General features: G+C 40.1%; 1 protein-coding gene across 3 annotated transcripts in view; it reads right to left on the reverse strand.

Moving 5' to 3' along the window:
• vgll4b (vestigial-like family member 4b) overlaps window positions 1–15,491 on the reverse strand; it is a 29,084-nt gene that overhangs the window by 9,451 nt on the left and 4,142 nt on the right. For 2 of the 3 annotated variants that reach the window (XM_058055557.1, XM_058055556.1), the window contains exon 3: window positions 2,113–2,341. In XM_058055557.1, the coding sequence (XP_057911540.1) occupies window positions 2,113–2,341 (229 nt within the window). Of the gene's footprint in view, window positions 1–2,112; window positions 2,342–7,808; window positions 8,217–15,491 lie in introns of those variants that run through there. The other variant, XM_058055555.1, reaches the window with a different exon arrangement.

Below are 15,491 nucleotides of genomic sequence, written 5' to 3' on the forward strand. Positions count from 1 at the left end.
ATTTTCCTACTGGATGGATGGAAAGCACTCGAGAAATGTGGAAGTCACGAGTGGACAAAACGGTCTGAATAATAAGCGCTCAGACAATAAGGCACTAAACACAAAAGAGTAGCTGTCTCTGCAGACAAAAGCAAAAAGCGCTTGGCAGGTGTCAGATAACATCCCTGTACATCTGAACATGACTGTGTGGCGGAACTTCAATTCTTACGACCGCTTGCGGCTAATGTGTTTGTCAGAAGTGCAAAATGCCTTGAATGGAACCTCCGATTCCAACACTGAAAATAAAGCAAATCGAGGAAGAAGATTATGTTTTATCATATTAATGTTATTTAGTAATACAAAGACAAGCACATTGCAACACTGACTGAAAGTTAACAACAACAATAAGCCTTCTTGTACTTCTTGTAAGTGAAACACAGGCAGACAATGCAATAAGTTCAAAAGTGCAAAAGGTGTCTGTGAAAAGTGGAACGTTATTTCTTATACTCGTGGACGGCCGTCTATGGGCGAGGGGGGGGGGGCACGATGACTGTGCACAAATGTCAAGTTGCACAAACTAATCCTTTGTTATGTGAGCATGGTCACAAGATGAGGGAAAAAGAGCCTTTTTCCCAGGAACCACCACAGCAATTTATCTGATGTAACACAATCTGCACACACAAATAGGCAAGTATAAAACATAAATGTCTTTGCAGCACAACATGAATAGTGAGCAGCTTTCTACAACAAAACATTTGAGCACTTTTCCTTACACATTGCCATCAATTGCGAATGAGATCTGTGTTTCCCTCAGCTAAGATATTTTACTAAGAACCAGCACAGCTCCAGCCATCAACTTCCTGACATTGCTACAATAAATAATAACCATGGCTGGAGTCCCATGACTGACTCAGTCTAATGGAGCGAGAGGCTCCAGGTCCACTGCCCCCAGGTCTCCCAGAGCTCCTTCACTACCCGCTGGACAGCTCCAGAATCTCTAGAACAGGGAACCACGGGGGGGGTCACCCATGTGAGTAATATTTCTGCTGTTTCACAAACTGGCAGTCCTAAGGAGACATATCACGCAACTTTGACGAGTCAGCTAACATTCCATATATGAGCAGAGAAACACCAATTACACTGGAAATTTTACATTGAATAATATGCACATAATGAACAGCTGAGAAACCTCACTTCAGCCACCTCTAAAGAAGGGGTGTCCACCAACGGCCACAGACTAAAAAAATTAAAGGATGCACCACTTTGATATTTTGTAAACCAACATGTGTATATACCCTAAGATGTTATGTATGCAAAAAAATTCATCTCTGTGATATAGGTGGAAAAGTATCATTAGTATGAACTTCAGTCTTCAGTTTTTCCCCATTTTATTGTTTTTTTTGTTTCCAAATATTTCACCATTAAAAAAATAACATCATTATTTATTATTTCAACATTGTGGAACTAAAATGACGTTTTTTTTCTCATTTACAGCACAACTATTTTCTCTTAATATTTTGACTTTATTCTTTATTCTAAAATGATTACTGATTTTTACTAGGTTTTTTTTTTGGTTAAATTATATTATTATAATGTGCCACAGGCCAATTAAAAAAAACAAAAAAACACCCTGACACCCCTGATCTAAAGGACAGCATCTTTATTATTTTTTTATTTTTTGTGTGAAAACTTTCTTATAAAATTTACCAAAAAAAGGACCAGTTAGGGTAAGCCAAAGAGGTAAAGTGTGCTGATAACCAAGGAACTAAAAGGGGGACTAGTTTACTAGTGACAGCCTACATTAGCATTATGCATTCAGGAATTAAAATGCTGTTCTTTTTAAATTACAATGCTACTGAAAACATTGCCATTGCATTCTTTTGAGTGGTTAGCATGTTGGCCAGTGTGTGAATGGTTGTTTGTCTATATGTGCCAGTCCAGGGTGTATTCCGCCTCTCACCCAAAGTCAGCTGGGATAGGCTCCAGCAAAGCACCGCGACCATAATGAGGATAAGCGGCATAGAAAGTGGATGGATATGGGATATGGATCTGTGTCTGTGTGTGTGTGTGTGTGTGTGTGTGCCGTTAAGAAATCCCAAACCAATGTTGTGTCTGCTGTCGCTGTGTACTCACAACTGCGTGGCGAAAAGTCGGCTCATCTTGGCCACATGTTCGTTGTCATCCATGTCGCTGTCCCCCTGCTCGCCGCTCAGCTTCCTCTTGGTGGGGCTGATCGGAGGCGGGCCCGTCCTGTGGCTTGCGATGGACGAATTGGAGGAGGAGGAAGAGGATGAAGACGAAGAGGAAGATGAAGATAGGGACAGGGACTGGAGTCTGGGGTCGCCTCGCAAGGTTGCTTCTCCTAGGACAGAGAGAAAGGTCGTTCGTGAGCATAATGACTTACATGTCAATTAGGTTTTTAGAGAATTATATTAGAATTATTATATTATATATTATTATTGTATTATAACTACTAACACATTTTGATGGCCACAGATGGTGGTAAAAAATGTGAGATAATGAATCCTCATTGCACAAAGAACAACCTTACACCACACATATATCGCAGCCCTGTGGGGAACACTGTTGACCATCACACCACCACAAATTATCACTAATTCTGAAGATGAACCACTGAGGAATTTATAGTACAGTGAGTCTCTCAGTAACACGTTTGTTGACTTAGTTTGCTGAGAGAAGCACAAACCTCCGGAACTATCTGGCTGGGAATGTTTTTTGGGGGGGAAAAAATAGCTGTGGATGGGTTCTGCGTTTATGTGTGTGTATTTATTTCTCAGAATCTCATCTCCCCCCCCCCCACTCTTGTCCTTGTCCAGGAGGCCTGTTACAGAGTAGTCGGTGAGTGGGAGTGGGAGCACAAAAAAGAGAGAGAATGAAGGAAAAGTACCACTGGCTCAGTCTAGGCTCGGGGACTTTCCACTGCTTTGGACACATGTATCTGTCTGAATTTTCCCAAACAAAACATACAAGCTTAAGAAAAAGCTTGTTCCAGCGCAAAATGCTCCATAACTACTCCAAAACGGATACAAACAAGGTGTTTGTTGCTAACACATTAACTCCAAAAGCCAATCTCCGCCAGGGACTTTAATTAGCACCTAATCAAAAAACATTGGCAATAACATAAATATATAAGTAGCTGCTTTTCAAGTATCATGAATGGTCGCCGTCTACTTTTGCAAGTGCTGTAAAATGCCATTAACTCATCAGTTCTATTAATGCTGGCTATTACAACACGAGTTATATTGCTGCTGAGCTGTGGAATATCCTTAATAAATAAATGTGGTCAAAGAGAGCTTTGAGAAGATTGTGGCGCATTCACAGATTAGCGTGACTGAAGATGAGGATGGATGCTAACTCTACATTATAGCAATTCAAATTATCATATACTATTTATTGTGTCAAGCAAAGACTGCAATAACATCAAATGAATACAGGGCCAGCATCCACCAGTATTATCCTGGAGTTTGTTCTGCAGAGAGATTATTATATGTTGCTGTTTGCTTGCATGGATGAATTAATTAATTCAACAAATCCAACAAACAAATATTCACATTAGCGCTCGCAACTTCGTCAAATCTTACCTTGTTGCATTCCCACATTGTATCAGCATTTGGGACCAAATATGAGGTGAAAGAAAATGGGGGTACAATACAGTATAGTAGTCGAGTTAGATGGTGTATTCAAGGACTGAAAGTGAGACACATGCAAAACTCAGGGATTTATAACTGTATATTATTTTAGAATGGCCCATATATCTAAAATTGATTTACATACAATTGGATGTAGTAATTTACTAATAATTCTTTTATCATTACACCTGAAAGTTTGGGACCCCTGCCTTACAGCATGCTTGGGGATATGTGCGCTTTTGCACAGTCTACATCAACAATTTTTACACTGTATTCAATCACCTATATATCGCACTGTAACCTGTATATGTAGAATTGAGTCCATCACAAAGAGATTTACATCCCCATAAAGCACCATCATCCTGAGTGTTCCATCTAGGTGTGCTTCATAAACTGGACAAGTGAGTGCATGTACGCCAGCCTTAGTGTGGTACTACAGCACCTGCTTGCCTGCTACCAAACCCCCCTCCCACTAGTTGGCATGTTCCCGCTTGCCCCACTGTGCACCATGGCAACAAGGATGACATCATTATTTTAGTCGCACGCAGATAGAAGGCAATAAAAGGAGACACCAGATCGTCCAATGAGGTTGCAGGCTTTATAACAATCACTTAATTCTACTGTATGCATTCAAACATATGAGCAAAGTCGGTTTATTTAACTTAGATTATCTTAAGGCTTGTCAACCTTGCTCACAGCTTCACAATATGCAACACAGCCATATGTGCAGAGTGATTAATGACTTTCGGTACTTCCAATTAGGAGCATCAAAAACATGGCTACGACATGATGACAAATGCTCTTCACTGAAGTCAAACTGTCCCTCTCTCATCTCATTCCACTGAGCCTGCATGATCAAAGTCTATTTCTCTTGACAGAGCTTCAAACAGCGAGAAATCTGGATGAGATTAGATTACAAACGGAGGTGAACTCTCTCTTGCTCTCTTTTTTCCCCCTGAAGATACTCTGAGATGAGTCCAAGCTTGCTCCTTCTCTGTTATCTCTGCGGTTAGGAGCTTAGGCCTCGGGTGCTGCTGCTTTTTATCTCGCTAACCACTCCAATGAATAATACAAAGTTTAAACAGACTTCCAGAGAAGTTCCTCTAGAAGATCAACACTGGTTTTATCACAGGAAGAAGGGGGAGCAACAAGAAGCGATGGGGAAGGACATAAAGAGGGGGGGGGGGGGGTTCATAAACAGACATCAATGCCCAGCACCCCTTAAAAACACATGACAGCAATCTAAATGTGTCAGTGTTTCAAGTGTAAAAATAAGCTAAATATTCTAATATTAGATCATGTCCGAGATACACCCCACATATTACATACAATAACAGTTCCAATGTTTATAGCAGCCAGATGCTCAGAGGCAAGTGAGCTAGCAGCTTGGATTAGCACATCAGGGATGGGCAATTCATTGTCTAAAGGCACCACATGAGAAACGGGCAATTATCTTAAATATCTATTATATCTCTTTCTAGAGGAGAAAATAATCGTTTTGACAAGATGAAACCCATAAGACGCTTAAGCGATGAAAAACAAGCTAGAAAAAAAAAAGAATGTATTCAGTGTCAATTTGTCAAAACAACAGCTTGTGGTTTATGGAAGTCATGACACACATGACTTGTTCAGAGGATGTATACATACAGCGCACCTTCTCTGATTTTGGATCAACATTTGCAATAAAAGTGACTGTTGCAGCACATCAAATGGCTCTGTCTTTCTTTAATTGCAATTGTTAACAAGCAAACAAGCTAAATGACGAATGTCATGGTTTAGATAAAGATGTGCACGAGCATTTATTTACATATGCAGGAGATAGATCTACGCAAGTCATTCACTCATTGAGTCGAGTTTGTGTGAAATTTAGTAATACAGAGCGTTTGTTATGAATACTTGGAGACTGCATCTGTAAGTAGTGTGCAAATATAATTACACTATACCTGTATGTATTGAGAAATTTTGTATTCTAGACAGCTGCTGGGTCATCGACTAACTAAATACACACATGATTTTCAGTCTATTTTCATTTATTGATGAATACAAAAATGAAGTTTTGGTGTTAAAATATGGCTGTTTGTTACCTTTCTACAAACCAGGATGCATCCAGGTGTAATGTCGTGTGTTAAAAGTGTTTAAAAAGTGTCTTTGAAAACACTTCTGACATTTTCACATGTAAGCTGTTATTGTATCGATATACTGTACCCAACAAAATCTGACTTATTTCAGAGTCTGTTGATGTAAACATTGCCCCAGGACGTTTAAATGTTTTGTATATGTACAATATTCAGTATAGCCAAATGCTTCTAAAACACAACTATATATATCTTTACGTGAGGAAGTACACACAGTACATATTGAAGTATGAGCAAAAAGTCAGCACACTGACAGTATAACTTGTAGAAGCCTTTGACTTGAGCGTGTCTGAACACGCGTGGCTGTTCTTTCACTCCCCTTCCTTGCATCTTTGTGTTGTTCTTATCTTGAGGCACATATTCGGCTCAGTCAGCTAAAAATCAACCAAAACAAATACTAATACAGCAAATATCAGCTGGCAACAATAAATGTGCTCACTTGTGTGTGTGAAAATCATCATGTGAAAGACACCCGGAGGATATGCAAGCATTAAAAAAAAAAAGGTATCCTTCCCTGTTCAAGTGGTGTAATTGGATAGATGGTGTGAAACCTGAGAGAGACGAGAACACAGTGGAACCTTCTGTTTGGATTCAGAGCCGGGACAGTGGCACTTTTATCCTTTTCATGCAATACCAGGCTGAAGAATAAGCTATGGAAGCGACTGCTATTTCACAATAATGGTGTATGGACAACTAAATCTAAGATGCCATATGACCTTTTTAGACCTTTGTAGTGCTTCTCTGTTAATCTGTACAATGGCTTTCAGCCACATAGGTCCACTAATAAAGATGCTAATACAGGTTTGTTTTATCAAGTCAAGCAGGGAGGGATGTTCTTACAAATATAATGACATTGTACAAAACAGCTCTAAGGTATGCCTTAGAGCTAAACCTATCTAATAATAGAAAAAGCCATTGGAAGTCACATTTTTCCCCCAGAAACAAAACGTCAAACATCTTTTGTTTTCATTAGCATTGACCAAAAACTAAAAACACACAAAAGCCATAAAAATCATGCAATGGGGAAATGCTGCAAATACACACAAACCCCCAAAACAACTACATGAGCGCAATGCTGCAGCTTCACAAAGTTAGCCAGGCTACAACGGGCGCCAGATTTGAGGGATATCTGTTTTTAAAGACAGTTTATTTTAGTATTATAACCACTTTTTACAGCCAGACAAACTGCCTAACAAACATAATGATGTCAGCTTGGTGTTTGTGTGTTTAAATATGAATATCCCTCAATATCCCATTGCTATTTTTATTTGTTTCCCCTGTGTTTTTGGTTTTGGATAATTTCTGTTTGGAGCATTTGGATGTTGATGCACCTTTGTTCCTATCCCCCAACCATACTTAAAGCTACTTTTTATTTCCATGTATTAGAACAGCATACAAGGTCATGAAAAATGTTGCATGCTGAGAATGTCACTACAATGTTACGCTTGTTTATGGCTGCAACAATAAAAGCAGGATGTAATAGTAATAACTGAAACCAAAGAGGTGTTCCAGTGAATCCTGTTCCACCTCCATCAGACTGAATTACACTGTGTGAGTACTTCCAGAAGAGCGAAACAAGAGGTAGTGACGCCTTTTGCACAAACTGCAAAGGAATGTAAACACTTGACAGTGACAGTACAGCTTCGTTGTCTGTTTTGACAAATTCAAATTTGCCACAAAGTAGTAAAAGCGTGAGTAATGAATATAAATTACAGCAGTGAACAAGTTCAACAAAGCAAACAGAGCGACGAAAGTGCGAGTGGGGTTGCACCTTTGTCGATGACTCACAAGCAAATTAGCCTAAAATGACGCAAGAGGCTAACATTAGCTGCGTAGCCCTGCGCTATGCTCCATCAAACATACGCTACATTTACAACGTTAAGGCAGTTGAACACAATACGACGGCAAATGCCAACACAGCCAATACAGTATGTACGTATAAAAACACAAATTCAAATTTGAACTACATATCATTTCAGTCAAATCGTAGCTAACTTGTCCCAGTTTGAACATGAAACGCTTAAACCTCTAAAACAAAGTTTACCTTCGTAACAGAGTATGCCAATGTTGTTGTTCATCTTGTCCAGGTACTGGTAGTTCAACAGGTCCATTTTCGTCAGTAGCATCTATCGCCTTTTTTAAAAAAGTCTTACCGACAACAACAATTATCTACTCTTTTCTCTTTCCCCCCACAGGAAAGTTAAAGGCCCAGCCTCCAACTTTGTAGAAAAAGAAAAACACCGTTACAAAAGATGTCAAAATTGATCAAGCCTGTCAACGAGTTGGCTTTAAAAAAGTAGCGTGTAATAATAAAGAAAGCAAGGTCAGTTCTGCTCACAGCCAGCTGTAAGTAGACTGCACTGACACGCAGGCTATGTGGAGAATGAGACCAATGCACTGCTGATTCCATGGAGGAGCACTCGATCATACAAGTGGACGGAGCTTCCAGCTGTGACGTCATAACGCGGAAGTGTCCAGGACGCTTGCATTCTTTCAATAGCCAATAGGTGGCGACAACGCGAAAGTACTTTATTAAAAGGAGAAAAACATTGCATTTTGTTGTGTATTTTAAATAATATACTGTTCAGAGTGAATCATTTAGATTATTGTTGTGTGGACTACTGGATTTCAAATTTCAAATTCTGTCAATTAGAAATACAGTTCATACATAAATAACTTTTACAATCATAAAATTGTAAAGGCGTGATGGCATGCCTGAATTCATTCACTTTTAGCTCTGACAAGGAATTCAGCATTCTTATGCGAGATTTAAAAATTGTAGATGTAATGCCACTGTTGTTTTGTTATACAAAATTTGCCATTATGTATATACAACAGGGTGTCCAAACTTCATCCACTGAGGGCCACATAGGCCACAAATATACAACGTTCTGTGGGTGAATGGCCATCGGGCCGAACTTTGGACACCATTAATATACAATATCTACTTTCAGTTTTTTGTGAGCTAAAATGCAATGATTTCATGCTCAACTCAATACTCAAGGGTATGTTTGCATTGTATCTGTGGGGATTGCTATGGTATTATGTAATTTATAGCTCTACATCATGGTTAAGTATGGCTACCTTAGCTACTGTGTGTACTGTGTAGACTACGAGACATTGGCTGTGTCCATTTCTTTCACATGGTATATGGGTTTCCTGTACTGCTGTTCAGAGGCACTGGGCATTGCTTAATCCCTGGAGTGCCTCAAATCCTAGGGATGTTTTTTGTGCCAGATCAGCCTCTCCACATATATCCCCAGAAAAAGAGAAAGAGAGGACTTAAAACAGTAGTAATCCAGTAGTATCTAAATTTAAATTGGTGGTAGGGGCGAATGTTCAGTGACAGTACAAGAGTTTGGCCAAATAAATAAAATTATATCTGAAAGTTTTGGTTGGATAAAAGTTAAATTTGCTATAACAATGCATTAAGATGACCATTATAATTAGAATGCATGGTTTCCACCTGAACTGAAGCAAGCAAGGGGAGTAATGTGATAACTTACAATATGAGAGTTATATATAAGTTACAATATGAGAGCAGGAAACAAAAAAGAAACAATTTTTACATGCCTGATTGTAACAACTCTTCAACACCTTATCAACATAAAATTGAGGAGATTAGAATATTCTTTGGTAGATTTTATTCTATAGTACATTACAATACCATAGGAAGTGAGCAGACCATGGCAAGCAGAGCTGAAGATGCCTTCAGTTAAAAAGTGTGTCTCTGCTGCCCCCCAGTGTTGACCAATAAGGGCAAACAAACCCACCTCAAATTAGACATAATAGAGGGCTGTTCTCTAACCCTCGTTATAATAAAAATACTTTTAACCTATTACATACACACACCAAAAGCCTCTCTACTGTTAGCTCCCTTTTCCTCGCTATGTGAAAATTTACTAATATAATTTCGACTGTGTTACACTCTATGTGTATGCTACCGGCCCTGCCTCCACCCACCAAGACAAAGACCGTATGACTGACAATAGGGCTCACTCCGTTCATGTCATTCATGGAACAAACACGCCAAGGCGCTCAAACCAATATGAAGCCTGTTCCTGCCCGTTTGGAAGCAGGAGACGGGAAAAATAAACATGCATGCACATGGCACATGTATTGAGGCCAGCAAAACTATCAATTTCATTTTCATTTATTGTGCAATTCATTAATTAATTTTATCATTGTCCTATTATCCTATTATCACACTCTTAGTATGAAAATCAACAAGAGGCACCTTACATGTATCCACTTTGTCACTCACGTGGCACCTACAAGTATAACTAACATGTGTGGCAATTTTAGATGGCATGAGTCCACCGAGCATTTCATTAAGTGGTGGGCATGCATGCTTTAACTTTCTGCCTCTTTATGTGTCAAGACAGGCTAGGTGCAAGCCTATGTGCTTTGTGTCTATCAGAGCAGGTCCAGGCCTCTCTGAAGAGTGGGTGTGTCTGGCTTACAGCCCAACCGAGGCTAGCAGGTGAGTCACCCTCATGCTTTATTAACATGCTGCAGCAGGTGAGTGTAACAGTGGAAAAAGTACATTGCAAAAGTATAAGGAACTGTAGCTCAATAACACAGTGGTCGGGGGTTCAAAAGGTTATGTCACTGACGGTTATGGTGGCATCCGGCATATTCCCGTAATATCATTGTTTACAAGGTGACATCATGGTTTAAAAATGCTGTGGCATCAGCAAGGTGATAGTTTTATAGGGACTTTGAGCCTATAAAATGTTACATTACATCATATGCTGTCATGTTTATGAAGTGAGATGACATACTTTTACCAAATGAAAGCCAAGAAGTTCAACTTTATATTACTACACACAGGCAAAGTGACACAGTAGCAACTGATACTGAAGTGCCTGCAGTGTTGACAATATCCATAACGCCACCAGAGAGGAAATATCAGGTTGCTACCCCCAAACAATGGCAACAACAGGTGATGGTGCAGAGACAGTGCCGTCATTTCCCACTTTTTCTTCTCAAAGGGGTTCAACTGTGAAACTCTACCTTAAGAAAAATGACTAACAACTTCTCAGATGTCACGTGTAACACCGTTACATCTGAGTTACAATGGGAATATACAATGTGTAACTGCCTCACTTTAGCATTCCTGGTTCCTATCAATAATGCAGTGTGTTAGTTGGAGGTGGAACTAATTGTTTCCTACTTAAGTTTCAGCATATATTCTACACACACTGACATGAAAAGTACGCAAAAACTGATAAGTGCAAGTAAACCTGCACATGCTGTACGGCTGTGTGAGCATGCTAATGTGTGATTGTGTTTGTTGCAACACTAGCATTTTTATGTGAGCTAACATTACACTCACATTCCAACAGCAACATCATACTAGGTTAGATTATTTGCTGAAGAAAAACAACATTATAAAACTCCCATGTCCGTAGCTGACAAAGCTCCAAGATTTATTTTAAGATGTGTAGAGAAGCCTTATTAGCATTAGAAGAACTGCTTCTCTCAAAAATACAACAAGCTAGTAAAGGAAATTCTAGATCTTTCTCATGTTTGGTAGTCACAAACAGGGTCATGTTACAGTTACGTCATTAGAATTTTTTTTTATGTTTAAAGATATACAGAGCATACACAAATCAACATATTTATTCAGTAAGATAATTACCAGGGACGCTTGTCCTCACACTACAAATAGTTAACATGCTGCTTGTATGAGAACCATGGCAGCCCTGCTTCATTTCATTGAGAAGTGACTATGGAGAGGACAACCAAAAAGAGAGGAATGTCAAGCATGTGTGGTCAGCACAGTCGTGAGAGAAAGTTCCTAAGACTGCAGTGAGCCAGACGAGCTTGGCATTTACAGAGAGGACATAGAGATGCAGTGAGACATTTGCATTTTGATAAGGTCCATGGAAACTGTAAACTGTACCTCAGACTATAGGGCATGTTAGTATTCTGCTACATTAACAGACCAGCTATACTGTTTTGTGATGTTAGAGCAAAATTGATGCATAAAAGAAGGTAGACACATGGGTCAATTGTTAACCTCATGACAGTGACCCCCCCTGACACTCGAACTCTGACCTCATGACCAAACTTGCCGGCCTCTTGCCTTAACAGCCGCACCCACTCAAGCATGAAACAGAAGCAATGACATAATGAAGGGTCTGTGTGCATGCACGCTTTACTGCAGAGGGGAGTGCATGAAAGACAATGACAGAATAAATGAGTGACACTTCTTTGTTTCTTTTATCCAAACTCTCCACTTGTGTCACGACTCATCCAATGCCCCCTTGACCTGTGCAGATGACCCATCAGCACGCGGCATAAAACATTTGCTCACAAGTACTTCTCGGATTACTACACACTGACATTGTTTAGTACATCTTCAGACAGAATACAAAAAATACAAAAGTTCCTTTTATGGCGGAGAAACAGATTAGAAGGTGAAAGATGTAATGCAAAGTTAATGTTTAAGTAGCATGACTGTGTAAACGACCACTTGACCTGTTTATCAATGAATAAGAGTCTATTGTGCTGATTGTATAGAAGCTTATCTACTGCAGACTCCTCCAGACTACCCGCGTACACAGATAAGAAGTGATGGCTGAAAATGTCACTGACATCATGATAATGTTATTAGTGACACCACACACCATAAAAATGCACTCATGATAGCCATTGCGTTTATACCTAAACCCCGAAGAGGACGGGAATAGGTGATTACCGGAAAAAGGCTGTTATTTCCGAAAATTTAAAACTTGTTTGATACGATATTTTTAGATCTGAGAAATGACACAAATTAATTTATCATGATTAATCACTGTTAGCATACCCCCGTGATCCCAGTGAGGATAAGCGGCATAGAATATGGATGGATGGATAAACATCATTTGGCAGTTCCGTCTGAAATGTAAATTAAGCTGAATCACCTGTTTTGGGTGTTTTTTCTGGGATGTCCAAGCATACACAAATGAGCGAATTACACATCTGCATTAAGAGTTATGAAGTGAGTGATAAGAATATCCACCTTTTTATTTGTCTTTCTTTTTTATTTAGACCACACATACATGCATAATAAAGACTTTGCTGTGGTGTTCAGAGTTCTTAGCAGCCCTGAATGCAGCTCGCATCAGTGTCGTGAAAAAGCGGAAGAGTTTGTGTGTTTTTTGCAAATTGGAGATACGTATTTGGTGTTGGAATTGAAGTTAAAAGTTATAAAAGAGGTATGCACGGTGTCGAGTGGTTAGCGCGCAGACCTCACAGCTAGGAAACCCGAGTTCAATCCCACCCTCGGCCATCTCTGTGTGGAGTTTGCATGAGGTTTTCTCCGGGTACTCCGATTTCCTCCCACATTCCAAAAACATGCTAGTTTAATTGGCGACTCCAAATTGTCCATAGGTATGAATGTGAGTGTGAATGGTTGTTTGTCTATATGTGCCCTGTGATTGGCTGGCCACCAGTCCAGGGTGTACCCCGCCTCTCGCCCGAAGACAGCTGGGATAGACTCCAGCTATACTGTTCTTCTGTCTGCCTTCATAAGAGAGAGGTGTCGCTTACCATGATGTGCATGCATTAAAATGTTTCATTAATTAAATAAATTAGTCACCACCATTAAGCTGTTACTTTTGACCCTGATTGTTTTCTTCATTTGTCAATCAAATAAATTTGGCCAAATAACCATTCACTATAGAATATCCATACACATTCCGGTTGGCCCAGTAAAAAGAAAAGTTTACAATTCAAAATGCCTTCACAAGGCAGACGGGAAAGATGAGTAACAGATGGATTTTCTTTCGCTGCTCATCTTCCATATGCTCACTGCTATTGTCTGAGCGCCTAGTGCCTGAGTCATGTGACACAGGATCGATGGGCCTGAGGGCAAGGGGCACTCAAGCACACCCCTGCCCATTCCGACCGTATTACCCCCACTGCACATACAGACACGACTCCTCAGTCAAATAAGCTGCTGGCCGCCAGTAAAGTTTAGACAGCAAAGTACATTTCACAAAGCATCCATCTGAGAGGCAGGCTCCGGCTAGTTTCTACTGACTGAAGTAGTTTGAAGAACAAACATAGCTGCTTGCCATTGTCTTAGTTAATGCACCCCAACAAGATAAGCCAGGTTAAGTTAACAGACTGATACCCCCGCGAGCTGAGAGCTTGGCAAACTGTGTTGTGTTTGAACAAACCATGTAAATAAAGGAGGGAATGTTTTATTTCTCTCTCAGCAAACATGCAGTAACGCAGTAAGTACCAGATCTGAACCTTCTCTTACTATGACAACTCAACTTTTTCATGGTTCCTGTGAGAACCAAATAGTAAACTTAAGAATTATATACAGGGATTTCCCTTATTTTCCACTGCAATCTTGCTTATCCTCTCGACACAATAATCCTTTCATTTCCCCATATCCTGATTGTACGACACACTTTGATTTAAAAATGTAAGGCAAAGTCCATTTAAGGTGGATGCCAGCGATGGCCACAAGGAAATGTGAGATGATCACCATTGAATTACAATGTGGTACACATGTCTGTGTTCTGGTTAATCAGTGCAATGTGGCTAAAACAACAATAAAGTCAAAATAAAATGGAATGTATACAATAAAGTCAGTGGTGTTTATGTGAAGGGACCCTCCTGCTTGGCGACATACACGTAATGATAGTAGAAGACAATAAAAAGTGCATTGTATAAAGTTGCTTCCCTCTCTATCATTTACATATACTTTACTATTAGCATCCTCAAAGGGTGAGCTTCATTTTTGTTGTTTATAATTCAACAGCTAACGCTTGTATCACATTTGAGAATGCTTAAAAGCACTCTTCCACATGTGTATACACATCCCCAAAGGCTGGGGTTTTTTAATAAGTTTATAATACAGCAATTAACATCTTTTTACACTTGTACGACAGTTAATAAAAGCTGTTGACAGCAGCAGTTTGACCCCGGAACTGATAATTTCTGTCTGCATTAGTTCCATCCATCCATTTTCTGTAGCGATGGTCCTCACTGGGGTTGTGGTGTGCTGGAGCCTATCCCAGCTGTCTTTGGGCGAGCAGCCCTGGTCTGGTCTACATTATTTCTTATGGGTAAATTTGTTTCTGAAGAAAAACAAATTGGCGTTTTAAAATGTGTTGTGTTGACACCACAGGCTCAACTCTGTTGCATTGTACTTCAAAAAGATGTTACCTATTCAACTAACAACATGAATTCATACAAATAAATCAAGGTTGCATCCCAATATGACAGCATTCACCTCAACATAAACTACAAAATCAAAGGTGTGGTATTATTAAAAAATGTAGCAACGCTTCTGCTTGTTGTAAAGTAAGTGTGGCACCGGCTCTGACAAGTTTGAGAGCCTCTCCCTGTTGTGTGCACAAAGCATCGGTACTAACACTCGTCACAGGTGAGAGCAAACGGGCAGAGAGAGCCGCAGCCGCTTCGAGGGCCTGTTGATCTGGTTGGTGAGAAGCTTTGTTTGGCCCGCCAAGCAGGATGCTTGACTGGAGCTTGCCTACTTCCTCTACTGCACTATTGTGGTAGCGGCAGGTCGCCTGCATTGTTACGAGACAAAGGGGCAGAGCACGGCGCACAACTAAAAGTGACATCAGCGCCGGGCAACAAAACAAAAACACAGCAGGGAGGCGGGGGAGGAGAAGGAGGAGGTATCCCGTGCAAGTGCAAGGAACAGTTGATTTAGGACAAAGCAGAATGGGATACCAGCTGCTGACATGCAAGACAA

This window comes from Doryrhamphus excisus, chromosome 18 (assembly GCF_030265055.1).
Source record: "Doryrhamphus excisus isolate RoL2022-K1 chromosome 18, RoL_Dexc_1.0, whole genome shotgun sequence".
NCBI lineage: Eukaryota > Metazoa > Chordata > Actinopteri > Syngnathiformes > Syngnathidae > Doryrhamphus > Doryrhamphus excisus.